Source organism: Pocillopora damicornis, chromosome 2 (assembly GCF_964200805.1).
Source record: "Pocillopora damicornis chromosome 2, jaPocDami1.2, whole genome shotgun sequence".
NCBI lineage: Eukaryota > Metazoa > Cnidaria > Anthozoa > Scleractinia > Pocilloporidae > Pocillopora > Pocillopora damicornis.
Window position 1 is genome coordinate 6,413,705 of NC_142671.1, and position 27,957 is coordinate 6,441,661.

General features: G+C 38.7%; 5 protein-coding genes across 7 annotated transcripts; 1 reads left to right on the top strand and 4 right to left on the bottom strand.

Annotated features, from left to right (window-relative positions):
- Window positions 1–1,618: 1,618 nt before the first annotated feature.
- Window positions 1,619–24,831, top strand: LOC113683083 (synaptotagmin-6). Of its 2 annotated transcripts, none has more exons than XM_089198516.1 (5): window positions 1,619–1,825; window positions 11,578–11,685; window positions 17,882–18,606; window positions 19,042–19,168; window positions 23,439–24,831. In XM_089198516.1, exons 2-5 carry the CDS (start codon window positions 11,676–11,678, stop codon window positions 23,759–23,761), a joined length of 1,185 nt encoding a protein of 394 aa, XP_089054642.1. In that variant the 5' UTR covers window positions 1,619–1,825; window positions 11,578–11,675; the 3' UTR covers window positions 23,762–24,831. The 2 variants fall into 2 exon arrangements, with proteins under 2 accessions (XP_089054642.1, XP_027056084.2); XM_027200283.2 differs by lacking the exon at window positions 11,578–11,685 and adding an exon at window positions 12,797–13,369.
- LOC113683116 (uncharacterized) lies at window positions 2,172–4,569 on the bottom strand. The gene has a single exon (XM_027200325.2). The coding sequence runs from the start codon at window positions 4,249–4,251 to the stop codon at window positions 3,088–3,090; it is 1,164 nt and encodes a 387-aa protein (XP_027056126.2). The 5' UTR covers window positions 4,252–4,569; the 3' UTR covers window positions 2,172–3,087.
- Window positions 4,686–7,757, bottom strand: LOC113683122 (uncharacterized). The gene has a single exon (XM_027200337.2). The coding sequence runs from the start codon at window positions 7,399–7,401 to the stop codon at window positions 6,202–6,204; it is 1,200 nt and encodes a 399-aa protein (XP_027056138.2). The 5' UTR covers window positions 7,402–7,757; the 3' UTR covers window positions 4,686–6,201.
- Window positions 20,205–21,960, bottom strand: LOC113683084 (uncharacterized). The gene has a single exon (XM_027200284.2). It carries the CDS (start codon window positions 21,737–21,739, stop codon window positions 20,681–20,683), a length of 1,059 nt encoding a protein of 352 aa, XP_027056085.2. The 5' UTR covers window positions 21,740–21,960; the 3' UTR covers window positions 20,205–20,680.
- LOC113683085 (uncharacterized) lies at window positions 24,402–27,422 on the bottom strand. Of its 2 annotated transcripts, none has more exons than XM_027200286.2 (4): window positions 27,274–27,422; window positions 26,545–26,626; window positions 26,258–26,355; window positions 24,402–25,497 (listed from the first exon to the last, which is right to left on the bottom strand). In XM_027200286.2, exons 1-4 carry the CDS (start codon window positions 27,307–27,309, stop codon window positions 25,231–25,233), a joined length of 483 nt encoding a protein of 160 aa, XP_027056087.2. In that variant the 5' UTR covers window positions 27,310–27,422; the 3' UTR covers window positions 24,402–25,230. The 2 variants fall into 2 exon arrangements, with proteins under 2 accessions (XP_027056087.2, XP_089054646.1); XM_089198520.1 differs by having other exon boundaries at window positions 26,258–26,408; window positions 27,274–27,393.
- Between the last annotated feature and the right edge of the window lie 535 nt (window positions 27,423–27,957).

Sequence of the window (27,957 nt, forward strand, 5' to 3'; positions counted from 1 at the left end):
GAAAGCTAGTTTAGATATCAACTTTTAAGCTTGAATTAAAATTCTGAATATTTGAACTCGTTATTTCCATGAAATATTATTGACTGAAAATATTGTGTGGATAATGATACTTTATTACAATTATGGTGGCATTTTGTATTTTTTCTTCCACAAAATCAGCCGTTAGATTTTTATGTGTTAAAGATATAGTTTTATTTTGCCTCAGTTTCCATTTCAGTGAGAAGGTTTTTCCCACTTACCAAGGAATTATTTTGTATTTTTAATCTACCACATACATGCAATAATGGTTGGTGTGGTGAACATTTAAGCAAGATTTTTCACTTTATAATTATCTTCAATATGGTGTTGCCCATAATGTACTTAAGTTGCAAACCAGTAGTGGCCAAATCATCCCTCCAAGGGATGACTCACCTGAAGCAAGCATTCCATTTACGTATGAAATATAGCCATTTATCACATGTCTCTCTGCCAGACTACAGAGTAAGGCAGAACTCAATGAGATCTCCTGCCTGTAAATGGGAAACTTAAAGTAAGAAAGGGAAAATTGAGTTAAAATCCGCCATACTCTGCAGAAAGGTCTCTGAATGATAGCAATCTTTGCAATTAACACTATTTAAAAAGAAGTGAAAATAAGACCTGAAAAAAACTCAGGCCTGTACGGGATTTGAACCAATGACCTCTGCAATACCCATGCAGTGCTCTACCAGACAGGTCTCTGTTGATTAATTATCATGGGCAACACATCATATTTATCATGAAACATATTCTTTGTAGTTAATGTTGGTCATTAATCTTTTTACTGGTAGATCACTGATGGGTATAGTGCATTCAGTGTTTTGCCATAACAAATAGCTGCTTTGTGGGAAATGAACCATGGCCTTCCCTCACTCAAGAAGAGAGCACTTCTCCTTTGGAAGGAACCAAAAGCACAATCTAAAAAGTAGTTGAATCAAACATAATAAAAATTCAGAGGATTTTTAAAATCTGACCCTGCAAATGCTAGAATTATGTATGACCTCCAGTTATCTATGGTGTAATGCATTTAGCACCTGGTATTTATTTATAAACTTCTTTGAGACAGGGAATGTTGGCTTATAATTATTTTTTGGGTGTGTGTTAGAAACTCCCACTTCTTTTCACTTCTCTGCAGCCTCCTGCACCCTTGACTCCTGTTTAAACCTACCCTTAAAGTAAAGGATATATGGGTGATTGCTGTTAAGGATTTCTCTCCCAATTTCTGCTGTCATCAAGTTGTAACTTCTTGCCCCTTCATCTCTACTCAGCTTTTTACCATATCTGTATGCCATTTGTGATTTATTACTGAACAGAGCAACGCAACATGGAATCTGTTAAGTGGAGGATATGGATTTAAATTCCCAAACCTCATCTATGATTATAGACCCAGCATGCCATTTTGAAAATGTTTTTTTTGTATCACTTTGAAACTAAGTTATTTTTGAAAACATGAAAGGAGACTATCTTTTAAATCTTTTTTTTTTTTTTACATCGATTCTTAACATGTCGATCACAGCACTTGTCATGTTCCATCCCTGAGCAAGGTGCTTGGTGACCATTAACCCGAGCCATCGTTTAAACGCGTCAGCGGTCTCCTGCTCCCGATTTCCAAGATGGCTGATTGTTCAAGTCCTCAGCATACTGCAGCTACTCCATAAAGCACAGTTTTAAATATTCACCAATACTACTGAAAATATGATTGGCACTTGATTTTCATTGTCAATGCTAGGGTAAAATCTCCTTAAAATGAACACAGGAGTATCAATCAGGCACTTTGGACAACAACATTCTCCCTGACGCGTATCAAAATGTAAGTTTATGTAATATACCGTGTAATTAATACAGCCGTTAAATATGCACCACGTGCTTAGGTAGTAAGTTTGTATTCCTCTTTTGTTGCTTCCTGACTGCTGATACTCGAACTTAACTTCAAGGGAGGGTGGGGTCAGGATTGATCCAGAGACAAAAGATGGATCATCAGTAAAAATGAAATGATGTTATGGGTGTGTTGTGGTGGTTTACTGAAACGCATTCCTGAGTCTGAAAGTTAGCGACGAGGCAGTCAACTTGAGCATTTTCCCCAATCCCTTTGAGTTATACAGTTGTTTTTTGTTGATGTGCCTGCACGTTCTCTTTACCAACAAACATTATGTTATTTAATCTTTAATGAATAGAAATAAGGCTAGAAAGTGTTGTAGCCATAATACTCCTCTGACTATTGTCCTATGTGCTTACAGCTGATTTTCAGTCGATAGCGTTATGGAGCGTCATGCAGTACCTATATTTTGATCATTTTAATTACTCCTGTTGATATGATTTATTAAAAATACTGCTGTTGCGAAAATTTACCCTTTTCGACATGCAACTAATCAAATTACTAAGCTGTAGGATGATTTTACTCCTGGCTGTCGCTACAATACAATGCAAATGTAATACACAGATTTTTTTTTACACATTCGGTGAAGTTGTTAACGTTTTCTGTACTTTCTTTCTCTTCTATATCATTACATAAAACTATCTATTTTTTTTAATGACTTATAAACATGCATGAATTATCATTTAAAGCCATTTTCAATAGACTGTCGAAAGTCATCGGTCTAGAATGCTGTGGTTTCTCTTTACTTTGGTCCAAAAAACTCGCGTTACCCTCTCAACAAATTAGATACAAGCCTATTACCGATCACGACTTGGTCACCCTCATTTTCCCGCGCTTTGGGAAGTTTGCTTGGTTTTAGTTGGAGTTATCATTGATTCCTAAGGGAATTTTCGTTTCTTCTGAGAGTCATTGTGATAACATTGGTTTTCGTTTTACGACTCGCAATCGAAAAGTACTCTGAGGTATGAGTGTAACGGTATCTTCGTAATATCAATAAGGAAGAACTCTGTTCTTCCCACAAGCGATTGACCACCAAATCTGTCTGTACATTAAAGCCTGAACTCATAGCCTAATACGACTAAATGAGCTACTTATTTTAGAAGAAAAACAGCTGGCGAAACGACGAGGCTATGGAATGCATATCCCACTCGCTTGTCTTATGTTGCCTGTTAAGCTGAGAAAAAAATGAATTTAATTCATTTCTTCAAGGAAGGAAAGTATGAAAAGCTAAATGGTCTTGATACGCTCGTGTTAAACATTGATTCTTTGAACATCTTTTTCATAGCCATATCACGTGCCATTTTCTTTAATTTGGCCATCTCCCGTTCTCTCCGTTCCTTTTCCTCTCTTTCTTTCTCCAGCCTTTCCTTTTCTAATCGTTCCAATTCTTTTCGTTCCATTTCGGCCATGCATTCTTTCCGAACTTTCTGTATTTCGCTTTCCACGAGCATAGAGACTTTCTTCTTAGCCTTCATTTGATCAGCTTGTAACTGGTTACGGAACTCCATTTCCGAGTCTTCCTTTCCTTGGAGGGCGTGCGTGAGATCAATGGCCGCTTGGGTTAATCCCAAAGAGTGAAGTTCCACAATAATCTTCTGTACTTCCTCAGCTCTCTCCAATCTTTTCACCTCATGCTGCAGAAGGTTCGCCACTTTTGCTTTACCGTTTACGGTTGTCAACACAGCAGCGAGACTATGTTTCCTTCTAGCACGCGCTCGATCTAGTTCGGCTTGAATCTTCCGGAGAGAAGCGAGTTCTTCAGAATGCGCCTTGCTTCTATCGCCATACTCAACTTCTTTACCTTTCTCTTCTTTTTTTCGTTGTGCTCGCTCTTGCATTATTCTAGCCTGCTGCTTACCTGCTCTTTCTTCCAGCCTGTCGATAGAAACTTTCTCAGCTTCAATCCGTGTTGCAATAAGTTGTGACCTCGTATCTTCAATTACGACTTTAAATTTTCTTCTCGTTTCATTTCTTTTTGCGGCAGCTTCGTATCGTAGCCTCGTCAGTTCTTTTTTCAACGTTTGTTTAGCCCTTTGGCGAATTTCCTTTTCAGCAGTCGCAGAAAGTTTTATCAGATGATATTCGTCATCAACGTTTTGTTTGCGCTCATCTTCGCCATCTTTTCTCCCGTTTCGTTCTTCGTCCTCGTCTTCTTCTTGAAGCGCCATCTCGTCAAGGTCACTGTCGTCGTCCATCTCAGGGGTGATTGAGCTAGCGCTTGTGATGAGAGAATGAGTTTCTGATCCCGTAAGACTTGGATTTCTCTTTGTCCCTTCAATTTTTGGTAAAACAATGCGAACATTGTTGTTGAATCCTGTAACCGCATCGTCTTTGAATCTCTTTTTGTTGTGTGGTTCCATTTATACGACAAAAATGTCGCTTCGAGTTTTTGTCAACTATTGTGTTGTATTACCTCAGCGCAAAACAACTAGGGAATTAAAAAATGATACAATCCGTTTCTTTGATGGCCAAAAGAAATCTTTTTAAGATGGGTACATCTAGTAAAGCTTCAATAGTACTTACTTGTTTATCAAGTTTTTTCGTGTGGTCGCATTTCTTTCTCTAGAACAGTCCGTTTCCTAGATAAAGCAACTTCCACTTAAGATAACATCATGGCTCTGAAGTAACCTATCAGAGACTTCTTTCATCTGGTATTAGCACGTCACAGCGATATCGACAAAACTGCAAGGCCCATTGTTAGAAGATTTGGAAATTATTAAAGCGAATGACTAATTTCTTGCCGCGTGTTTTTATTGTTATTGTTTCGTGTTTGGATTAATAATTCATAAATTCTGTACGAAGAATTTATTAATTTATAAGTTCACTTTATATGATAAAATCTTAAAAATGATTATCAATGTTACCAGAAGCTTACAACCCTCTGATGTTACCTAACTATTGGGCATCACCTGTACTTCTTACCCATCTTAATAAGTTAGAAGAAATAGGGGGGAAATTATTTTACACGTGAAATCTAAACTTTTCCAGCAGGAGGCATAAGTTTTTAGCTAGGGTTTAGAGCTCACGCATAACATCATAGTACTGCGAGCTACTTTGATGGCAGAAGCATCGGATGAGGATTTCAGTGATGTTTTTTACTGCCCGAGTTCGAGTCATCAGTAATGATAGATTGCAAAGATTGCGGCTATAGTCAAATACTATAGTCACGTGTCACTCTAGGTAGCAGTAGTAGAGCCATATCTACAGATCAGAATGATGATGGTGATGAAGACGAGGAGAAGAAGTTTATTAGAATGGCACCCATCAAAACCTGTCAGTGTGGCGTTTGCGTCGAATTTCTTGAGTTGTGCTGACATGTTTGCTTTCCAATAGGCGTTTCTGGATATTTGCCCCCTGAATTCGCGTTCAGAACGTTCGGCATGCACAGGTGAACTGTAAATGAATGGATATCACGATTTTACAACTGAGTAAAATTGTCACCTTGCGATCTCATTGTGTTGTTGTTAGCTTTGTCACCTTTTTTGTGACAACACTTTCGGCTGTAGGTTGTTGAATATCTTTGCGCGAAAGTTTTTTACTTTAAACTGGCCTTAAAATAGAGTGTTAGGTGATAATATATCGAGTATTTTCTTTCGACGTCAAAAAATTACCTTCAACATGATTGATAAGATTAAAAGAAAAAGAAAATAAAATATAAAGGAGGTGCTGTACAGAAACAGGGATAGAGTAGACTGGTCTGGATGTGTTTCAAATGACCAACGTGATGCGGCGTGCCTTTACTTTTTTACCTCTTCCTTGCTTCTGCATCTTTGTTTCAACAACTCCATTTTATCACGACTCTTGTGTTTCCATCATGATCAGGGTCTCGCGTGTTTAATTATAAAAAAGTTGACTTTTTTCTCTCTAAACTAGAGAGAGAGAAACGGCATGAATAATATCGTTCAGTATTTAAACTAACCTCTATTTCATTTTTATCGAAATGTTTGGTCGTGTTTTGTGAAAAACTATTTTTAAATGAAACGCGGTTTTTATCATCGTTTTGATAATAAGTTATCAATATGATCTCGAGGTATCTAGGTGGTTTAAATACTCTGACACTTTTTTTTGTCATGATTCACAACACACAACACACAATCTGCTCTCAGCGTTTTGTAAAGTCTGTCACGCAGCGCTGGAGGCGGGACTGCTGCGTTGCGTGACAGCTTTTGTACCGGTTGTTACCATAGTGAACTCCTTCGTGTGGTAAAGAAGATTCTGTTACTCGAAGTTTTTCCATTGATGTTTACCGATCAACGAATCATTCCGTAATTTATTCATTATCAGACGGCTCATGGTAACTCATGTAGTTACTATTTTCGTATTGGAGGGGGAAAAAAAGAGAAAGTGTGCGATCTTGAAATTCGTGAGGTCAGTTTAGTTTGATCAAAACTTCGCCTGAGCGCTTGATTATGAGCTTTTCTTGCCAGTGCCGCCATCACTCGCCTACGTCTTTCTCGCTCTTCTCTCGCCACTCTTTCTTGTTCCAGTCTCTCCACCTCAGCGATCCTTTTTTTGCGTAACTTCTCCACCTCCTCTTCCTTTTTCTTTAAAGCCTCAACGCGTGCTTTATTTCTTTCTTCCTTGAGCTGACGGCGTAGTGTAATGTCAGCTTTTTCTTTCGACTGAATTGACCCACGTAAAGAATCAGCCTGCTCATTTAACCCAAGATCAACCAGGTCTTGAATCAGGTTCTGGATTTCGTCGATCCTTTCAAGTTTACGCATCTCTGTTTGCATCATCTGCTTTATTTTTCCTGCTTTCTTTGCCTTCAGGATAGAGATTAGTCCAGTCGAACTCTTTCGTCTTGCCCGAGCTCTATCTAAATCTGATTGGATTTTTCTCAAGGCAGCCATTTCCTCGACTTGTTGCCTGACCCATTCATCACCACCTCCAAAGTTGTGCTCTGGAATTTCATTCCCCTCGTTTTTGTTCTTTTTGTTCAAGATTTGCCATTTCCTCAAAGATCTCTTCTTCATTATCTCGCTCTGCTTTTCTTCTGCTCTTTCTTCCAACTTGTTAACAGCCTCTTTCTCTGCGTGCACTCGAGCTTCTATCAGCATGTCGCGAGCATTGTCAATAACCTTGGTGAATTTCTTTTTTATTTGTAACTCTTTTAACCTGGCATTGTGCCAAATCTTTTTGAAATCTTCTCTTAGATTTTCTTCGACTCGATCCTCAATTTCTTGCATGTCTTTTTTAGAAAGCATATAATTGTCTGCCCGTTTATTGGAAGACAGTTTTGCATCGCTGCGAAATTCATCCAAGTCGTCGAACGAAAATTCCGAAGTCGAAACACTTTTTTCGTCTTCATGACTGTTGCTGTTAGAAACAGGGGACAAACTATCCGAGTCGCCGTAAGCAGAATCAATACTTGGCAGCCCCAAGCTGCTGGTTTTCCTTGTATTTCCTCGATAAGTCTCCTGGATTGGATCCAATCTTTCGAAAGGATTTCCTCTTGCATCTGACTTAAAAATATCGACCAGAAACGGTTTATCACGTGGAAACGACATCGAGTTCTTTCAATTGATAGTGCTTGCTGATCGTCAGTTCTCACCCGGCTTTCGACACGAAATCAATAGAAAGAAATTTGTTCCCTAATTACATGCGGTTACTATGTTATATGTTATAGGGACCTCGCACGGCGCTCTCATTCTTTGAAGTATAACCACACGAAACTGAGAGACGTGCTTGATGTTCTGCGATGATAAACACTACCTTCAGTGCTATCATTGCCTTTGGCTTATAACTATTTTTGGCCTTGTTTTTCGTGTCTGAGTAATCAAGGACTTGATAGGAAACTCGCGATTGGAATCGTATCCCAGAGTCCGAGTTCCAGAAAAGTAAGTATATCGACGGATATTTTTAAAAACTTTTATTTCATTAGTGTCTTCGTCTAAAATATCTTATCAATGTTTTCAGCCGTATTTACTTTAAGAGCACAAAGAACCTCATAACTTAATAATAAAGCGGTTGACGATTCGCTTGTTTGAAGTATTTTTACAGCGACCAAACGAAAAACAATAAGATCAATAAAATTCTACAAATAGAGAGAATCTACGCTGTCAAAGTTAATAATAGAACCTAGACTAGTATGTGTCATTTCCTTTTTATGAATCCGTTTCTGCCGTTCAAGTTGTTTTGTAAGTCAAAATGATTTAGAACTGATTTAACTTTTTTTCTTTCCGCTTTCTTTTCTTTCGGAGGTAAGTAAGAAAAAGCGAAAGCAAGTCGTGTAGATGGTAACAAACATGGTGGGAAAAAAGGGAACCCACAACGGCACTTGTAGCACGAAGTGATCTACAACCGTGACTTTGTAGTCAGGATGGTGACTCTACCTCGCTTGAAGATTTGCGTCGTAAGAGATCACCTAAGGATGAAGTCAGTGAAAATCCTTCAATGGTGCTCTTAAATTGTTTATTTTTCTTTGTATTTTCTTCACTTATTTTCCTAACCCTTTCGTTTTGAGCTCTGTATACAAAAATGTTCATTCTTATATGACTTTCGTGAGTAGGAATGCATTGTTCACTTTTTACCTAGGCTCTTGCTCAATTATTCAAAGCGCAGATGCTTGTATTTAGTCCGCAAAAATTAGGGTACAGTGACATAAAACTAACTGAAGTGCAATGTACAGTTTTATACTCCTTGTACTCGACTATTGGGTTATCAATGTAATTGCCGAACTTGCTGAAAAAGTTCCTGTTTTCAGCGGTTATCGCGGGAAACAAGATCATTCTTTCCGTTCCTGCACTTGTCGTTGGACACAGGTTTTCCAGCGCTATGATAGGCCTATTTTTACTCGCACTGCTACTGACTTACGTGTTTCCCGCAGCACTACCAGGAGTTTTAATAAAACCCGGTTATCAGCAGTCTAGCACCCCCCTAAAAGACTTCATACCGCCATCTGTTTAGCCTGTGAGCTTGCCCTCGTATTTAGGATGCGCTGTGCGACTCCTTTTCTAGGCACAACTGCCTATTACACCATCGGCAGCTGCCCGTGGAAAAAGTTAATGAAACCCCTGTACTACTGTGTAGTTTTCCTTTCTCTTCAGTGTTGTCTTCCTATTTTCCCGCTCAGTTCCTTGAGCGCCATTCTAGATATCATTGCTAAAATCAATGCTTGCTCTGATTGGACCCGGTTGTACTGACAGGTTTTTTTTTTTTTGTTTTTTTGTTTTTTTTCCAACAAACCAACTGGTTCAAGCTGGTTAACTTAACTTTCGGCTCTGCTCAGAATGTGAGGAGCAGATGGCTCGATTTTTGCCCTTCTTCTTCGTTGACATACAAGAACATGTCGAATTTTGGCGGGAAAGACTTCTGTCGCTACTGTCACTGTCCTCACTGCTTGACTGCTCATAGTCAGGACAAGCAGAGCCTGATTCGGGTATATACAAAGGGAAATAGGAGAATTTAAAAGCCCGTGATATCTTTGCGGATAGTATAGCCTTTTGCTTTTCATTCAAAAACGCAGTGTTTTTCTCTCGTCGTCGTAGAGCCTCAGCCCGTCTTTTCTCTCTTTCACGCAGTCTATTCTCTCTCATCTCCTCCTCCAACCTCTCCAGCTCCTCCATTCTCTGAAAGAAAGTCTCTCGTCTGTTTTTCTCGATATTTCTCGCCTTTTGACGGTTTTTCTCGTCTCTTTCTTCTTGAAGTTCCCGCTTGATTGCTTTGTTCAGCTCTCTTTCTGTCATAACTTTAGATTCCAGAAGGTCAGTCAAGTTCTCAGCCTCTGTTTGTTTGTTCAGTTTGTAGAGTTTTCGTATGGTTTTTTTGACAGCTTTAGTCGAATTTGCCAGCTTCGAGGTATCGCTCTTGCGCTGTTTTTGGATACCTTTCGGTGGTAACCCATGACCTTTGAAAGTATCAACAGGCTTTACATCTCTATCAGAAAACCTGACATCTTTCTGTTCCTGAGTCGACTGTTCACTCATCTCTAGGCTAGACACTCCATGGTTCTCTTTAGTTTCTGTTGCCAACAAGTCGTCTTGCTTCTTGTTTGCATCTTGACAAGTTTGGTTTTCAGCGGAAGATCGACGGAATTCGGCGGATTCACTTATGGAGGACTCACTATTTGGTTTCAACAGTCGCTTTCCAGTAAACTCTCGTGATTTTATCTCTTAATCTTTCCGCTGAACGGAACGTTTTTGTCTTTCAGTTCCTTGTCTATGAGTTGCTGAATCTTTATCGCGCCTTTTTTTCCCACTTCGCGATGTAGTGGTTTCTTGTTTTTGTACGATTTCTGCTTGATGAATGGTTTCTTTAACAGCTGTTAGTTGTTTCTGTAACTCGTTCTCAAGCACACGAATGCGATCTTGCAGAAGCTTTGAAACCTTTAAGGATCTTTCGCGAAAATCCAAGTTCCTTGTTTTGTCAGTTTTCTCAAGCTGTCTTAAGTCTGAAAACGACACCAAATATTTAGATCCTTGGACGTCGGGTAGTTCTAAACCGTCTCCACTTTTTCTCGTTTGTTTACCAAGTTCAGGAAACTCTGAGAAGCTTTTACTCGGTTCCTGTTGGTTTGGAAGATGAAGTTCGGCGTTTATTCGAGGCAGAGCCGAGTCAAAGCTGCTGGCTCTTATGTAGACATAACTTCCGCTGTGCTCACTGTCTAAAGGGAGCATACTGCCCACAGGAATCTCAACGGGCTGAGTTTTAGACGCGGAATGAACTGAAAACTCCATGATGGATGACTCAAGGATGCTCTATCAACTACACCGGAGATGTTTGTTTTCAGTCCACTCGTTATGAAATTATTCCTTTGTTGGCATTTTACAGCTCTTTAGCGCCGCGAGTCCACCACTCAGATCTCTAATTCTCATCCACTCAGGTGTAAATTATACTGTTTGTAAAATAGGTGTTGACACCAGCGACAAAAGTGAAAAATTTTTGCGGTAATTTTTACTCTTTAAATTCTCTTTTTCGTCTTAATTCGTTTCCGCACACTGTGTCAAAGACTTAAGATTTAGTGTTAACGAGGTGGAACGTTTGTTTTTGTCCTTAATTATAGGGCGTGTTCGAAGGTACTACAGCAACTAACTCTGTTTGTTTCATAGACCCAACGTTCGGAATGGTTCGCGCTCAATTCATTAAGACGCTAGTCATTCATATCGGGTCGAGTTGTATACTTTTGTCGGTGCTTGCCCATTTTAGATCCCAGAATTCTCGTGACTTAAGTCAACTGGTAGGAAAGACCCATAAAGGTAAATGAAAACGTGTAACTGTAGGGAAGAAAACGGCGCCTGTCGGTAATGATGTGAGCTCTCTAAAATCGATGATGACGAGTTTCAATGTTCCTCTTGTTAAGCTGGGTTAAAAATATATTTTCAATTCTGCGCCATCTTTGTCACAATTCCTCCGCTTTTAGATTTTTAACTGTGTTTATTTTAAGGCTGTAAATCGCAGCATGTCTTGAGACATTTGACATCAAATAAACTTTTACATGAAGGTAATGTGGTCGACACAGATCATAAGGTATATTACTTGTCAAGCTTTTGCTGATGAGACACAACTGAAACAGGGAATGTTAGGAATTCGAAAGTAGTTCCAAACCGGAAACGGAAATTTTAAGTTTTCCTTCCTGTGAACTGGCAAACGTTTAGTCAAGCTGTCAACTTTTACAAGTCAGAAACATCAGCCGGACGAGAACAAGATGAACTTCTCTTAACATCTATTTCCAACTTATTTCTCAGACCAAGGACGCCGAAACTGGCAAGCTCGTCAGCTGCTTAGATTTAAGAGTTCTAGGAAAGATGTGAGCGACAGTTGACTGCTCTAGGAAATAGGATCAATGATTGAAGGTAAACCATGTTCTTGACTCTTAATGAGATAACGTTAAAGTGATCGATTTTTTCAGTTTGGCGGTGAAGAATCCACCAAGCGTCCTTTTCACCTTTAAGGTAGATACCGTAGTGTGGCAATTATGGCGTTCCAACGCCGCCAGAATTCAATTGATCATTTTTTAATTCAAACATACAAACATCAACTTGTGCTTTGCAATTTTAAAAAATAACCTGAAAAGTCTCGTTGTCCGGCTCACTGCCAGTGGTTTTGATCAGTTTACACTTTTGATTTACTCTGAACTCTCCAACCGTCACAATTGGTTAGACTCAGGGTCATTAGCTTACAATTCCGTTCCTTAATGCCTCAGTTTGCGTTTGCGCCGTAAGAAACGCTTTCTTTGTATCATTCAAAGTTGATTGTTTGCTCTACAATATTTCATGTTCGAATTTACTCCAAATACACTAAGTTTGCCCTAGAGTTTTGCTTAAGCATTGTTTTTAAAACAACAACAGCAACATTCTTTACCTATGTCCCCTTCAGATTTTACAAAATGTGGGAAAAATCAAGATAAACGAAAGGAATAATGTTAATAAATACATCGACCATATAATACCTATTTGCAAGAGGGATAAGTACCGCCACCAAGTTAGAAGAAGCGAATACTTGTCGTGCTAAGTGAAAGTCAGTATTGTGTTTGTAGACGTAAATTTCCTTTGATCGCATTGAGGATTATAACATAAAAGAAAGCACGTTTTTACACCACTGTCAACCTGAATATTTATCATGCCTCAAAAATACCTCTATTTGACGCATATTTTCAGTTTAAGCACCTTCTTGATTTAGAGAATGAAAAGGCATTATGTCGGGAAACTCTATGTAATCCCTATGCAAAAGTTACGTAGATCATTTTGCATTGTCAAATTTGCTAAATTATTTTTTTTCGCAGCTTTGTTTCCTTAACTACAAGTATATTTTTGGTTTCCATTGTTCACGAAGAAAGTTTGAGAAGAGTTCTCGAAATTTCAGTGTATTGCCCGACCGAATAAACAGTTGTGACCCACCACTGTTCACGTTTATTCAATCCTTTGGTTTGCTAAATTTTTGTCCTTGCCCTTTGCATTATAAAAGGTTGTTCCTTCCCCAACTTTTATCAAGTTTGTGAAGAAGAAGTTGCAAGATTTTCTTTCGTACAGGTTTGTTCCATTAGAACCAATTTTTTTGTGAGCCATTCAACCGAGCAGGTAGTTGTTGTTTGAGATAATGTATTTGAAACCACAATCAGAGCACATGTTTATTCATATCGCGACGGTTCTGAAAGGATTCGAAAAATGTATTGTTCTCTTCACCTCATGCACGACAAAGCGGGATTTAGACCTGTCGGAGTGATGAATACAAATCTATGAGGAGGAATTACACCTCGGCCTTTCCTTTGCTTCTGCTCCTCAGCGTTTTCTGAATAGTGTGTGGCATGTTTACACACGCTTTACCCTTAGGTTAGAACATGAAACAGATGATCGAGCTTTTATTTGGCCCGCATTAAACGGCTATAGCGAACTTCGACGAATGAGGAACAAAACCTCCCAAGATTTGCATTTACGTGAGGAGACTCGATGACTGAAGCCGACGATAGCGAAAAAATTCGCCAAATATTGGATTATTACGTGAATGATGAAGGTTCCAATGGACAAGATACTGTTTCAGGTTAGTATACCTGTGATAAAGCCACACATGCAAATAAATTTGTTTAAGTTAGAGGAACTTCAAACTCTTAAACGTACGTCACACGATTAAGTCTCTTTTAAGTGTAATCGTGAAGTATTCTCAGTGGTATAATTTTATCCCTAGTGGTTCGGTTGAAAAATTTTTTCTTTTTCGACTTTCGTTTCGAGTTTGTCGCTATTCAATGTTTTCGCTTACCTTTTGAAGTATCTATCCGGTTTGAAACCCAAAGAAGATAACTTATTTAAAGCACAGTGAATTAATAAGTCGCCGACAAATGATGTGATCGATTAAACTTTATCACTTTAAAAACTTTCTTTTATTTATATCATGGGGTAATTGTTGGATTTACCGCTCAGAGCAGAAAGTACCTCACTTGGTTAAACTTCAAAAGTTATCGTGAGCGGTATCTTATCAACAGGTCGACTGCTAAGTGTTGGTCGACTGCTAAGTGTTGAAACTTCGAATCGATTAAGATAGCAAATGGCACGTCCGAAATTTAACCAAACCATCAATACTGTCTAACTCGATTCTGCAAGACTTCGATCCTTTTCAACATAGATTATGGTAAGAGTTGTTCAATAAACTAGGAACATAACATTATGAACCTTTTGGTTTGCACGTTAAGTTAATTATTCATTTAAGCAGGTCTCCATAATGCATACGTAATTTTGTTGTTTGTGATGAACAATCCCCCGTTAGGATTCGCTCCATCGGCTTAATTAAAACATCACTCCTGCATGCTATGGTTTATGTCTGAAGTGGTTCGAAAAGGTTGGAGGTCAGTAGAAATAATGTGACTTCGGCTAAAATTTTAAGAATGATTCCATCAGGGGAATAACTTTTAGATTTCTTTGAGATATTTCAAAGATGATGCATTTCTTTGTGCTTTGTTTCGAAAGGACAAAGGACAAAAGCTTTTGAAGGGTGGCCAGATGTATAAGTGGGAATAACAGGGTAATTTAGAATTATCAACTGAGTTAATAACAAATTGGCCACCGTAAAGAATTTAAAAAGCAGACGTTTCGAGCGTTAGCTCTTCGTCAATCGCTCTGTCATTAAAGCAGCCGACTGCGAGATCGAAAAGTCGAAGTTCGAATTCTTTTGGCGTTACGTGATTTTATTGCTTTGTCTCACGTCTGAGAAGGGTTTAACGCTCCTCCTTGTTTACTGACCACTCCTGGAAATCAGCGCAAAGCATAGTTCTCACGTCCATGTAGAACGATGTTCGAAAAGGTCACCAGCACTAAAAGTCACATGCGGTGAAATTAACAATAGATCAATGTCCTGCTGCTCAACTTGGAGGAAAATAAAAGAAATGAATTCCTCCAAGAATCACAAATCCCTTATTATTTTGTTCCCCAGTTTGACTTCATTTGCATAGATCTGAAATGTTTTTATGAACAATCTCGTACTTCTTGCCCAAATTGCACTCGGGATATAACTTTTTGAAAGCTTGGCCCCACCAAGATAATGAGAAACAGCTCTGTGGTAAAATTTCCGCTCAGCCCCATACTTCATTATGCATTCAGTTCTTGGATAGAGTAAACAATAACAAAAACCATACATTGCCATTGGGAAAACAGATTTGTTTTAAAATAGTATGGGTTGTGCGGAAATTTCACCTAGCTCTGTTATATTTTCCTAAGAACATCAATTTCTGTGATGGACCTAAAGTAAAGTAGTAACGTGGAAATAAGCCTCGTTTTTCGATGAATTGTGCGGTTTTCGTCTTGACCCGAAGGAATTAAGGAAAAGTTGTCATTGTAGAATCCTTTTTGAAGTTGTCCTGCGCGCGCTCTTCTCTAGTTTGTAACCGCGCCATATCTTTAGGTTCAAACATAAAGGTCAGTGGTCATAAGGAATACTTATCGACTGAATTTGATCAAGCCGGACGGGAAATTATGCGGCTTTTGGTCATAACTCACTCTTGGTCAGTACGTCATGACCTCGAACTAAATGTTTTTTCTTTCGGTGCTCATACTCAGTCACTCGGTACATAATGTGGACATTTTTCACAAAATTTTCCCACGTATGTTGGGTTTTTTATACTTTGGCCCTCCGCCTCTTCATAAATTTCTTCCCAAACACGGAGGTCGAAACAAAGTATTAATGTCATGTTCAGAAATGTAATTTGTTTCAGAACAAATTTTGTTGAATAGTATAAATTTAGAATAGTCGTCAAAAATCGAACCTGAACTGTTACGAAAAAACCAAGCCATTTTTAACTCATGCAAACGAGTTTTTGTGGGGACTCTAATGTGCAAATGAGCCATTCCCTCACCCTGTTTATACTGTGGTAACTAGCCGGCGTCATGAACTCGCTCGAGCACGAAACCATTTTGGTGTTGCAACCTAGTATAAAAGGATAGAGGCTTTGTTACAGTTTATACCACACATCGTTGCTTTAAACATCACTTTCCAAATGAACAAAAATTTCTCGAGTTCAGACACAAAAAACTACTGTGAATCGCTTCGATTGTTCATGATCTGATGTACAACAAGAACTGTGATTAAACTCGATTATCTCATGAAAATATTAGCGGCCGGACAATCAGAAGCGAACAGAAATAATCTTGTGCTTTGTGGCAAAAGAAAACCTGTGGAATTCATTGCTGCATATCTCAAATTTCAATCAATCAAGAAAAATTGCGGTCACATGAAATGCATTCTGAAGTATTTTTTTTCCGAGACAGAAAACTTAAAGCTTTGTTATCAGATGCAAGAAGGAGAAAAACCTGTAAACAAAGATCATTGCGTTGCAATGCCAATAGAGACCTTAAGCAAACCACGACGGCGACGGCAACGAGGACATGGAAAAACAAAAGATATGATGGGTAGAACAATAGCTCAGCACGTGCGTTTGTACATTTCTGAGCCGTCCTATGCAAAACAACAACGTCAAATCACCACAATTTGCGTCGTCTGCGAACCGAAACCGCGACGGCAAATTATTTTAATTTCTATTTGGAACTCAACGCTTTTTTGATACGTTATGCTGAAGTTGAGGTGTGGCGCTGTATGAGACGGTAAACACATGCAGCCATTTTTGAAATTCTAATTATAGGTAGAAATTTCATTTTTTAATAGAAGTCTTCCTTGGCGTTGCCGTCCTAACTGCTTAAGGTCCCTAATATTTATTGAGCGACTGTGAGGCGAAACGTGACATAAAAATAGAATAGAGGAATTTGGCTGGCGCAGGCAAAGAAAGATTTGGATTGCAGCGCCTAAATTTGACGCTGCGCAAAACGGGAATTCGATAAACGCAAGATACTATTTTGTGCTGTTTTGTTGATTTTTTATGCATTTATTATTCTGAGGAGTTGAATGGTAAATATAATTGTGGAACTCCGTGGTTTTTTCAGAAGCTTGGCTTTTGAGATGAGAGAAACCTTGCATTCCTGTAAGGCCAATAATTACAAGATCACAGCCATGTTTCATCTCTGGACTAAGTACTTTAACTGAAGCACGAGTTGGCCAGAGGTACTCTTTGATTTAGAATTGAAGCGATTTTTCCATGTTAAAGTTTTTTCAGTATACTGAATAGTGGAGATTATTATTGGTTTGTCGGGGTTCACGAATGCTTCTTCAGCCATAGTCGTAGGTGTATTTGCTTCGGAATTGTCAGTTCACCACGTACTGTAATTATCTTGTACTTGATCTCTTTTCTTCGAATTCGTAGACGAATTATTTGTCAATGCATATCAGTATCTTGACAATTTTAGTGAAATGCAGTTCTTTTTTATGTATGTATTTGGCCAAACCAGGAAATAATAGTCCCGCGAATATGCTCCTTCCAACTTGAGAAGTTATAAGTTCCCGCCAAGATAAGTAACAATGCCTCTTAATGTAAATAAGGAATGAATATGAACAATCGAACTTTTGTTTTAAAAGACAAGAAGACAGAAATGTTACATCATAAAGGGCGTGCAATTTAGCCAGTCATTTCAGAGAAAAAAAGAGGCGAAATTTTAGACTGTTAGATGTTGATATGTTTTGGTATCTAAAGACAGATGAATAAATTTTAGTACCGGTTTGTCACGGTTCACAAAAGTCCGTTAAAATGATTTTTTGTGCGAGTACATAGCATTTGTAACGGCTGAATCGTAGGGACTACCTGTATTGTTCAACTTTATTTTGTTCCTACACAATAGTCAAAATTCCCTCTGCTGACTGTTTGTTCTACACCACGCTTTGCATAGTTTTGATAGTTTTAGCCAGAATTGTAAATGCCTGTGAAATTTAGATTTCTGAACGTCTTCGCTTCAAACGTGCCGGAATGTAATGTTCCTGATGTCAATGATCGAACGATCATCAATTAACTCAGTTCCAAATGAAAATTCCGCTCACGTTCATAATGACGAAGCCTCGGTATCTTGTATTCAACTGCAGCAGAAATTGACTGTCTTCGAGAATGGTAGCTTGAGTGATAAACTTAGTTCTTTCTGATTTGCAATTATGAAGAGGCAACCAAACAACTGTTTTATTTTGCAGGGGAGAGAGTCAAGATCAGGATTGCTATTGGATTCGCTGCCACCTGTGCTGTGCTTTTATTAGCAATATTTATAATATTGTTGTATAAGGTTCTATGGTTCCGATCCAAGACCGGAACTAAGACCGACGTCGCCAGAAAACCGTCGTCAAATAGTGTACCAGTGCGACGTGCGTCAAGCCCGGACGACCAAGACTTTAAAAAAGGTCGCCGACAACGTCGGCATCAACCTCTGATGAGATCCGACAGCTCTGTGTCCGAAATCGACTTCGATTCGTGGTTGCATAAAAACAACAACCGAATGTCTGCTAATGAATCAGACAGCAGCGAAGAAAGTCTTAAACTTGGAAAGTTGGAGTTTAACATAAACTACGATACTGATAAGGAATGTTTACGAGTGTTGGTGTTAGCGGCGTACGGTTTGCCGACTATTCACAGTACGAGCTACGTGGAATTGTACTTGCTACCCGACAGAGTTGAAAAGCACCAGACTAAAGTACACTACTCTAATAGCAATCCTTTTTTCAATGAAGAATTCGTGTTTGATATCGCGTTTTCGGAACTTGCTGAGCGCACCTTACAGTGCTGTGTGTTTAGTTACGATGGATTTTCGCGACATCAATCCCTAGGGGAAGTTTTTTATTCGTTTGGCGAGAATGATCATTTGAGTGAGTACGGAGGAGTAGCATTATGCAAAGAGATCATGAGAGATGCGTCTCTGTTAAAGGTGAGATGTTCATTTTGTTAGCTCATTTTTATGGCCAGTCTTGAAGCTAATATCTAAAGCAAACAAACTGAATTGAGGCGCCTACGTACTGACAGCCCCACCCTACTGATAATAATAGGACCAATTTTCTGTGTGGATGTTGGCTTCATTAGTCTAATTCATAATAACACCTCCATGGAAAAAACCCGGTAGCGATGTGTTTTTTTTTTTATCGTGTTATCACTGAGTTGGGACGAAAAGTGTCCGAGTTGTGGTTTGTTTGTGGTTCGCACCATAATACGAGCAGAAATTTTCGAGAACTGAAGTTTCTGTAACTCCATTAACTATGCTTTTTTCTTCGCAGTATCGAACTTTTCTTCTTTTTCATTGAAAATAAGTCTGTTCAAGTGTTGCTCATTCTCGTTACGCTGATTTTATTCTTCTTTCCATACCAAGGAGGATAGTCCATCCCGTGCAGGGGAGGTGCTAGTGTCACTTTGTTACCTTCCCACCACCAACAGACTCACATTTGTTGTCCTAAAAGCGAGGCTTTCGAAAACTTCATTTCCAAATGATTTGCCAAGTGAGTACAATTTGTATTTCAGTTGGAAAAAGATTAGTGTTTGATTTAAAAGAGTAGTCTTCTCTGCTGTTCGAGCACGTTAGAATTTGAATTGAAAACTGACTATATTTATTGAAGTGCAGGGCTGTCACAAAAATGCAATTATTCACACAGGACAACGCACCGTGCGCGATTGCATTCATGGAGCTTAAACTCGTTTCTACAGTTTCCCTTCAGCTCGGGAGCGAGGTGGTTCAGACTCCAGTAAGACAGAACGCGAAGGAAACCTTGGTAAAGTTTCCGTACAGCCCCATACAATTGTAAAACAAATCTGTTTTCCCAATGGAAACGTATTGTTTTTGTCACTGTTTTCTCTATTCAAGAACTGAATGTATAATGTAGTATCGGGCTGTGCGGAAATTTTACCGAAACCTTTTTTCTTCTATTAGAGGAAAGTCTTTGGCTATTTTAGCATATAATTGAAAATAAAATGGTATTCTCCGTGCAAAGTAAATGGATTGTTAAAAGGTAGAGACAGTAATTTAAATTTTAAATAGTGTCTTGTCAGATCTATACAGGTATTAATTCTTCGCCACAGGTCTTTTGTTCGACGGAATTCATGCGTGCTTCGCTGGTTCAAACAAATTTAACGATTTCGTTCTCTGTTCGAGCTGTTTGTTAACCTGCTTGCAATTATCTTCCAAAGTCAGGGAACTGCCTTTGTATGCAGAATTAAGTACTAATGGAACTCCGCTCAGCTGGAGTGTTCAATTTGTGAAGTGACTTTTTTTTTTATTTTTTGTAACCCCTAAAGCTTTCCCCAAAGCCAATAAGCCTCTGTTTACAAGAAATTTATTCGAGTTTCAAATCATTACCACGAATTTACACCTGCAAATTAAGTAAAGAAAAAAAAACCAGCTGTGGACTTGCAAAATAGGCTTTGAGCTTAACTGTTTCCGTGCAAGATTCTCCATTTATACAGGTCTTCATTATGTCCTGTCTTCATCAATATACAACACCTTCAGGGAAAATAATAGCAAACAAAATCCACATCACGTAGACATCTCAAATTTTATTTTTCTAGTCTACTGATTTCTTTATGAGCTGAATATTTGCATTAAAGAATAATTAGTCTCTTTTTATTTGGCATTTGTGGATGCTGTGGCCATAAAAGAATCTATAATTTTACACTTCAAATAGCAGCCACTTTCAGGAACCGTTCTGAACCGTGTAGAACTTTCAGTATTATAATCTTTAAATTAATGTAATTGATCTCTTTACACCGTATTACGTATTGAAATCTCCATATCTTAAAAATAACTTCTGCGGTTTCTCCTCACTGTCGGTCATGTTAATATTTTGTTGTGTTCTATGAAAATTAAGTAATATCCGAAATAATTATTTTATTGGCCGGTCGTACTGGATTCTTTTTCCTTAAATTTCTTAAATAAGGATTTCAAAAAGATTCTCTCTCTGCATCAAATGTTTCGCTTTTCAGCACAACATGAACTGGAACTGAAAATTGCTTTCAGTTCATTTGTTAGTTGCGGCAGTAGATTCGGTGTTCTCCGTTGGCCCTAATTTCTGTCGAACACTGTCCCTTATAAACTGCAATGCGTCTGTGCTTTGTGTCATGAATTTGTCTAACAAAGTCAAATTGCCACGACTGCTTGATTTCGAAGGCAAATGTGACACGTTTCGCTTTCTGTAATTTTGTGAATGTGTTAAATCTGAAGTAGATTGGGTTCGCCTGCCCGTAAAAGGCGATGTTCGCTTTGCCAACCCTTCGGTGGTTTCAACTCGAATGTCCCACTGACTTGCTGCTGTTGAAGTTGGAAACCGGCTTGATCTCAAACGATTCGTTTGCTGCCTTGAGTGTTCTCCGTTAACTCTCGAGCTACTCCTCGAAAAGAGTTTAAAGTCAAGTTGTGCCACCTCCGGCAGCCGTGAATATTCCGACAACAATTGCGCATCGTCGTCATCATGTGATGGCTTTCCATTCAAAACGCGTTCGGAGCGCAAAGCTATCAACAAGGCTTGTTTTTGAGCCTGAGACTGGCGAAGCTGTGACTTGACCAGCTTAATCTCCGATTGTAGTTCACTTTGCCTGGTTCTCATATCGGTCACTGTGCCTTCCAACGTTTCAATGAATGCTCGGCTCTCCTCAAGACTGTCATAAGGTCCGGGCGGATCGTCGAAGCAGAAGAACTCCGCCGCCGGTTGCGAGGTAATAACTTCCTGCCTTATTAACACATTATCGATGTACTCTTGCAAACCTTGTTTTCTCATTTCTATGAAAGAAGGGTCAAAATTATCGCCCCAATATTTTTTAGGCGGAAGGGTAGCGTGAAAATCCGTGAATAACTTTCTTAATGCTTCGTCCATACGGACAAAATCGGAATATCTTCGGAAAACATGCCAATTTCGCTCGCCTCCAAGTTGAACAAAGATCTGATAAACTGTGAATCTTTTTCTCGCTTCCACCACTTCATAACCAACAATCGGCGCGTGAATATCAATTTCCTCGATCGGTTGGAAAGACTCAAATGTATTTCCGTTGTCCTCTGAATCGTTGGATGTTTTTTCAGCCATATGCGCTGTACAGATATTTAACACTCCATATGCGCTGTACAGAGATTTAACACTCCATCTGTACTTTGAACCAAATACAAATTTCAAAACCTTAATATTTCGGTTTCCATCGGTATCTAAAAAACTTACTGTACTTCGTGTGTTGCGTTACCTTTGAATAAACACCTCTTTAAATTACGAAAGGAAAATAATCGGATGTGTTTTCATTCTGAATTCAGAATATTTACGCATCGACAGCCCAATTTCCAATTCAAATTAGATTTGGATGTGCTTGGATACGCCTCGCGAAACGGAAAACAATACGCACTCGTGGTAGTTGTTATGTCAAGCCGTTCATAATGTTTTCATAGTTTTCGATAGAAAACTAGAAAATTCTGAATGAATGACAAAAGCAGATTTCACAATTTCTCCGTTAGCAGAATTTTACAATATATTCTTTATTACAAGAACAAATCGTCTTAGTGCAAAGTGTATGGATTTTATTATCAGTATTATATTTAATTTATTGGCCAAATCCCATGCAAAAGCTCTTGGCGACATTTGCTTTTAAAGTAAAACTTTTTTTTACAAATTTTTTAGCGTAAGGGCTAAATACAGAGAAACAACAATAAAAATGGTCTCGACAATTTTTAAAAATGTTATTTGCCAAATAACGATCTGCTTCTGACGATGCCAAAAGAATAACCACTCTAAATATTGTTTAACCTTAACATAAATCGCCCTTTGTCAATATTTACTCGGAATTTAAATTGCTATGGACACAATATGAGCCAAAGGCCAATACAGTGCACTGCAATGCGCCAAGAAGAACAAGAAATAAAAACTTTTACAAAAATATGTAGCTGCTTAAAGACTTTTAAAGAGTTTGCTGAAGCTGCTCAAGTGAACCTTTTTTATGTTCGCTAATTCTGACAAATTAAAATAATCAGTCGAGGAACAGATTTTTAGATGTAAACGACAACAAACCAAGCAAGTTGATTCTCGAGCGTTGTGAATGACACTTCTATCAGTTGGAGCAAACTTGAATCGGGTCGGCCTATGATTTTCAAGTATAATTTTCCAATGGCATTGATGAGAGAGCGTTCTCCAAAACGAAAATAATCACCAGAAACATCCAGTTATAACAAAGGCCAGTTTCACAAGGGCCAATGAGAACTGCATGAAGCTGAAGCGCGGGAAAAACGCGAGTGACCAGGTCGTACTTGATGTTAGTTTTAAATGTGATTGGTTGAGAATGTGACACGAGTATTCTAGACCAATCAGAGAGAACAATGAAGCAAAAGTCAACCAATATCAACAACTTTCGACAGTCATTTAGAAATGCTATAAAGATGTTAGATTACAGCTGCTGACTGCGCACCAAGTCTCTTGCTTAGTTAGAGAGAGAGAAAAGACTAACGGATTCTTTTATTGCCGTCCTGCAATACTATGAGTCAGGTTGAGATGTTAGCACATCGTCAAGTGTCTCAAGGGAGCTATGGCATTTTCAGCTAACATTTTCAGCTAACGATTAATATTAACTTTTTTTAACGACTAACGGTAAAAATTTGACAATTTTAACGCCAAACGGCTAAATTCTTTTGGCTGTTTTACGTCTAACGGTTAACCCCATCGAGAGCCTCTTTGTACGCTGGCCATTTTCATATGATGACATATGAAATATTTGTTTCCATCCTTTATCTTCTTTTTTTTTCTTTAGATCCATTTGTCAAAGTTTCATTGATGTTGAGCGGTCGACAATTAAAGAAAACAAAGACCTCTGTGGCCAAAAACACCTTAGCTCCGGTGTACAACGAGGCATTTGTATTCGACGTCCCAATCGATCGCCTGAGTGATGTTAGCTTGCTAGTGCGCATGCTCGACACTAACACAGAGGACGGAAGGCGACCGCAAACCAAAACCATTGGCAAGGCGATCGTGGGACCGGATGCACAGACAAGTATTGGCTTACATCATTGGAACTGTATGATGACAACTCCGAGGAAACCCATCGCTCAGTGGCATCCACTGGTTAAGACTTGAGATGGATGACTTTTAACGGATCGGTGATGTAGCTCTCGAGGTCGACACTGAACGGAGGGATCCATTCTAAGATATTCCTATATCTCAATTAATTCGGTTGAATTTCGTCAGAGATATAACAACACCTATAGCAAAGATATTTAACCTTATCAATTTCAAGGTTCATCCGTCGTAGACATACAAGATTCCATATTTTTACAGTAATGTTTTGTTCACACAGTAACGATACGATAAAGGGTTTAAAATATAAATGAAATTATATTAAGTTCAGGGGATTTTTTTTTTAATCAATCCAAGTACTATTCAACTGCACTACGTAGAGAGCAAATAACGTGCGGATCGGGTACAAATATCACACGATATTTGAACAGTTGGTTACTTTGTACTGTTAAAAAAAAAACTCGTTTAACTAGTCGGCTGCGCGTGCTTCGCTTCTCTGTCTGCTTTGCCTTTTCTTGACATGTAAGAATTGCATGTCGAATAAAGCATTACCTTTTTAAATCGAGTATTAAAATAAGAAGTTTTATATTCATTAGACGAACACCAAGGTTTTCGTAAACTTGAAGTAGTAACTTGTTCAAAAAGCCATGGTAAAAAAACAATATTGCTGAGCTTCTGCCGAGGAAGGTGAAACAGAAAGTGGATTATTAACGTAATATTTATTTGCTTTATATGAACCGCTTCACGCTAAAAATTAACCCTTTCATTCCCAATTGTGACCAATAAGTGATTTTTCCCCTCAAAATCAAAAAGGTGATGACAAGAAAGAATGTGTTCAAACACCAAACTCTCTGAGTTAAAATTATGAGAAATCTATGGCAAAGAGTGTAGAGATTGAGATTGGTTTACGAATTACTGCAACAATTATGAGAAGTGTGACATGATTAGGAATCGGTCAAGTATGTAGTGAAGTCTACGGTTATGGTTTTATTTCACCCGTCTGGTATTTTTTTGTATGGAAATTTTATTTTGGGTTTAAGATATTTTGATGTTCAATCACTCTCTTTTTGTACAACTTTGTATTACAAAGAAATTACATTTTTTCATCAATAAAAATGATTTAAATAAAAGTTCATAATAATATCTTTGCTATGTTTTTACAACAAAACGAAAAGGTTGTGTAGGTCCTGTTCGCGTAACTTAATCGAAGATTCTTCCGTTTGCGGAGAGAATCAGCTCGCTATCGACCTCCTCCCCGGCAGTTTTCTCTGAAAGCTTTATAGCTAAAATATGACTTTGTATTTGGCTCTGTGCCCATAGGTTATTTATCAACAATTCTTTTTTGCATCCGCCTTTTCCAAGTCAAAACCATAAAATTCCTTCACGTTCTGCTTCCATTACGATGTCTTCCTGTTATTAAAGCCACTTGGTAAGATTCAGCCGTTAGGGAAACCTTGCATTCATCTTCCGGTCTTCAAATAAAATTTTCCAGACTTCTGTACTTGCAAGCCGGAAAAAGAGTTTTTGTTTCAGTCCAGTTGTAACGCTAACCACATAAAGTTCTGTCCCAGTATTCTTCGATTAATCTCCTGCAGAGCAGCAGGAAGCCTTGACAAAAGTTCCGGTGGTACACTGCTTTTGCCATCATTCCGCTTAGTTGCGGACTGCCCTGTTTGCAATCGAGATGTTCCCCTCTTCACTCGTCTTTTCTTATTTGTTTTCCTTGCTGCTAATGGCTTTCTTTTCACGGGAGGTTTGAATCCTGGTTGTTCTGACACTGATCCTGCCATGATATTCTGCGAAAAGACGATTAAAGTTAATTTACATTTTTGAAAAGCGTGACCTGCGGTTTAGGGAAATGGATTTGAAGTCGAGAGGTCAGTCTGGCGCTCATATGAATTTGTTCCTCGGCAGCGAACTCTTCAAGTCCACTGCACTTTTCAAATAACACAACGGCGCTCCTCCTAGCGATTGTAAAATGTTCAACAAGTTATTTACACCACACAATTACTAAATCTATGTATTTACTGTACTTTGTCCTCGATTAGCATAAAAGACACAAAATACATCACCTATCGATCATCCATCTAACTCTCGTTCATTCGTTTGGCTCACAAGACTTTAAAACCGTAAAATCTAAATCTTTCAGCTGTAAATTACCTGTGGTTGGTTTTTTCAGTCCTTTGTTTCTTGGAAACAGTTAGCGATACACAATGTTAGATGCTTATGTTCGAACAAGCGCCAAAGTTTACTCTGTAAGCTGCAATGCTGTCTGACACCAAATGAACCCGCAACAACTTGCCTTTAACTTATTTGCCAGTTGCGAGAGATTTTATGCCCACATTGCTGGAGCGGTGTTTGGTTGTTTACTAATTCCGTAATAATATTCCATAGAAGGAAGAAGGAAGTAGAAACGTGACCTCCTAACAGAGCTCACCTCACGTCTCCGGTGACTGTCACGTCTTCCGAGATTCGAGATTTCGAGAAAATAGACCCGGAAAATAAACAATACTGTAGTTTACATAATTCCTCATGTCGCATATTTAGAAATAATACCTTTCTTCCAAGCTGGAGTTTTGCTTGCTCTTTGATCTCACGTTCTTCTCTCTTCCTGCTTTTGCTCTCCAGACGAGAGTAAAGTTCTGCTCGATATTCTGAACAAATTGATGGAGAGAAATAAGAATTTTCCAGAGTTCTGCTCGATATTCTGAACAAATTTATTAAGAGAAATAAGAATTTTCCAGATTATTAAACAAAAACGAAACCTCCCTGAGCTTTTGATTTATCCGATGGCTATTCGTAAGTCCTATCTCGCACTTTATAAGAATGTTATTCAGTTGTACCTGAAAAACGTTTGCCTCCGATAAAGCGATGCGCATCTTCTAGTACGTGGCCACACACACATGATCTTGATGTTTCTGTAATCTGAGGAATAAAGACTTGTTCGTGAGAATAGATCGAGTAGACTGCTTCGCTAAAACAGTCGTATCCCTGCGTCAGATACTCGGTCGAACGTAAAATCACCATAACCGTGATCATCAATAGATTACATGCAATAATCCTATCCTTATTCAAAATTTGACTTAAACGCATTGATCGCTTTTTAGCGGAAGTTTGAAAGAATTTCTCTGAAATTATTTGATCTATTCCGACCTCTACAGTTAACTGGAATAACACTTCCAGAATCGGTGATGGCTTAAGCGAGACATCTTGTCGGCTTCCGCATAGTTCTTGGGAGCTTCTGACCCGGTATCATTTTAACAGGCAATATCCGTACGGAAATCAATGTTATTATTTTGCGGCTTGTACCTAGTTGGTAGTGTTACTGTTTAGTACGCACCTTGGGCAAAGAAAATATATATCGATTAAAGGATTTAAGCGAATTATAAGACTGCTTTGGAAAATTTCGTAAGCCTGACGTTAAATCTTGCGAAATTTCCAGTTTGTTTATTTAATCGACCAAATAAATGAATTAATGTTCACATCACCGACTTCCACACTAATTCAAAAGCAACGACCAAAAATTCGATTTTGCAAAACCAGAATCACGGCGAGAATGTGACGGGACTTACCAAACTATTACAAGCGAGGCACTGTTGAAGAACCATAATGAATCAAGTTTTCACGCCTTCTCCTCCGTCGCTCTTTATTCACTGCTTGGAAACGTGCAAGTCGTAAATATTTTTGTTATCCTATTATATTTAACCTTATGCAAAGCCGCGTGAAAACTGGGTAACCATTCATGACGTCAGTGTCACAAATAGCATTACTTTGACTGACCTGTGATGACACATCATGACGCGTGACTAATTATCTGGAAGCAAACATGGATCGGCGGTTGAGACCAGTTTAGCCCGACGTGGGTTTTTACCCCTGTCACTGTGGCCCACTATTAAATAAGGCTGGTGTTAAAATAGCAAAGCTAAGACGAACTCTAAAACGGAACTGTGGCCTTGTTGTGGTTAAAGTGCTTATAACGCGAAATTTTTTTGTTTTGCATTTCTGGTTGATAGCGGTAATTAAAATTAGAAATAATCGACCTCAGCGCCTAGCGAGTTCTCGTTGACCATTTTTTTGTGCATTGAAATAAGATTTGGCGCCCAAAAAGTGTCGCCATTAAGCGTGCGGCTAAAATGATCATGCAACATAGCTGTGACGATGAAAACTATGAGGACACGTCGGCAACTATGGTGGAGGAAGGAGGAATCTACTGAGAAGAAAGGATGAACGTATTGCGTGGCCGGAGCGCCAAATGA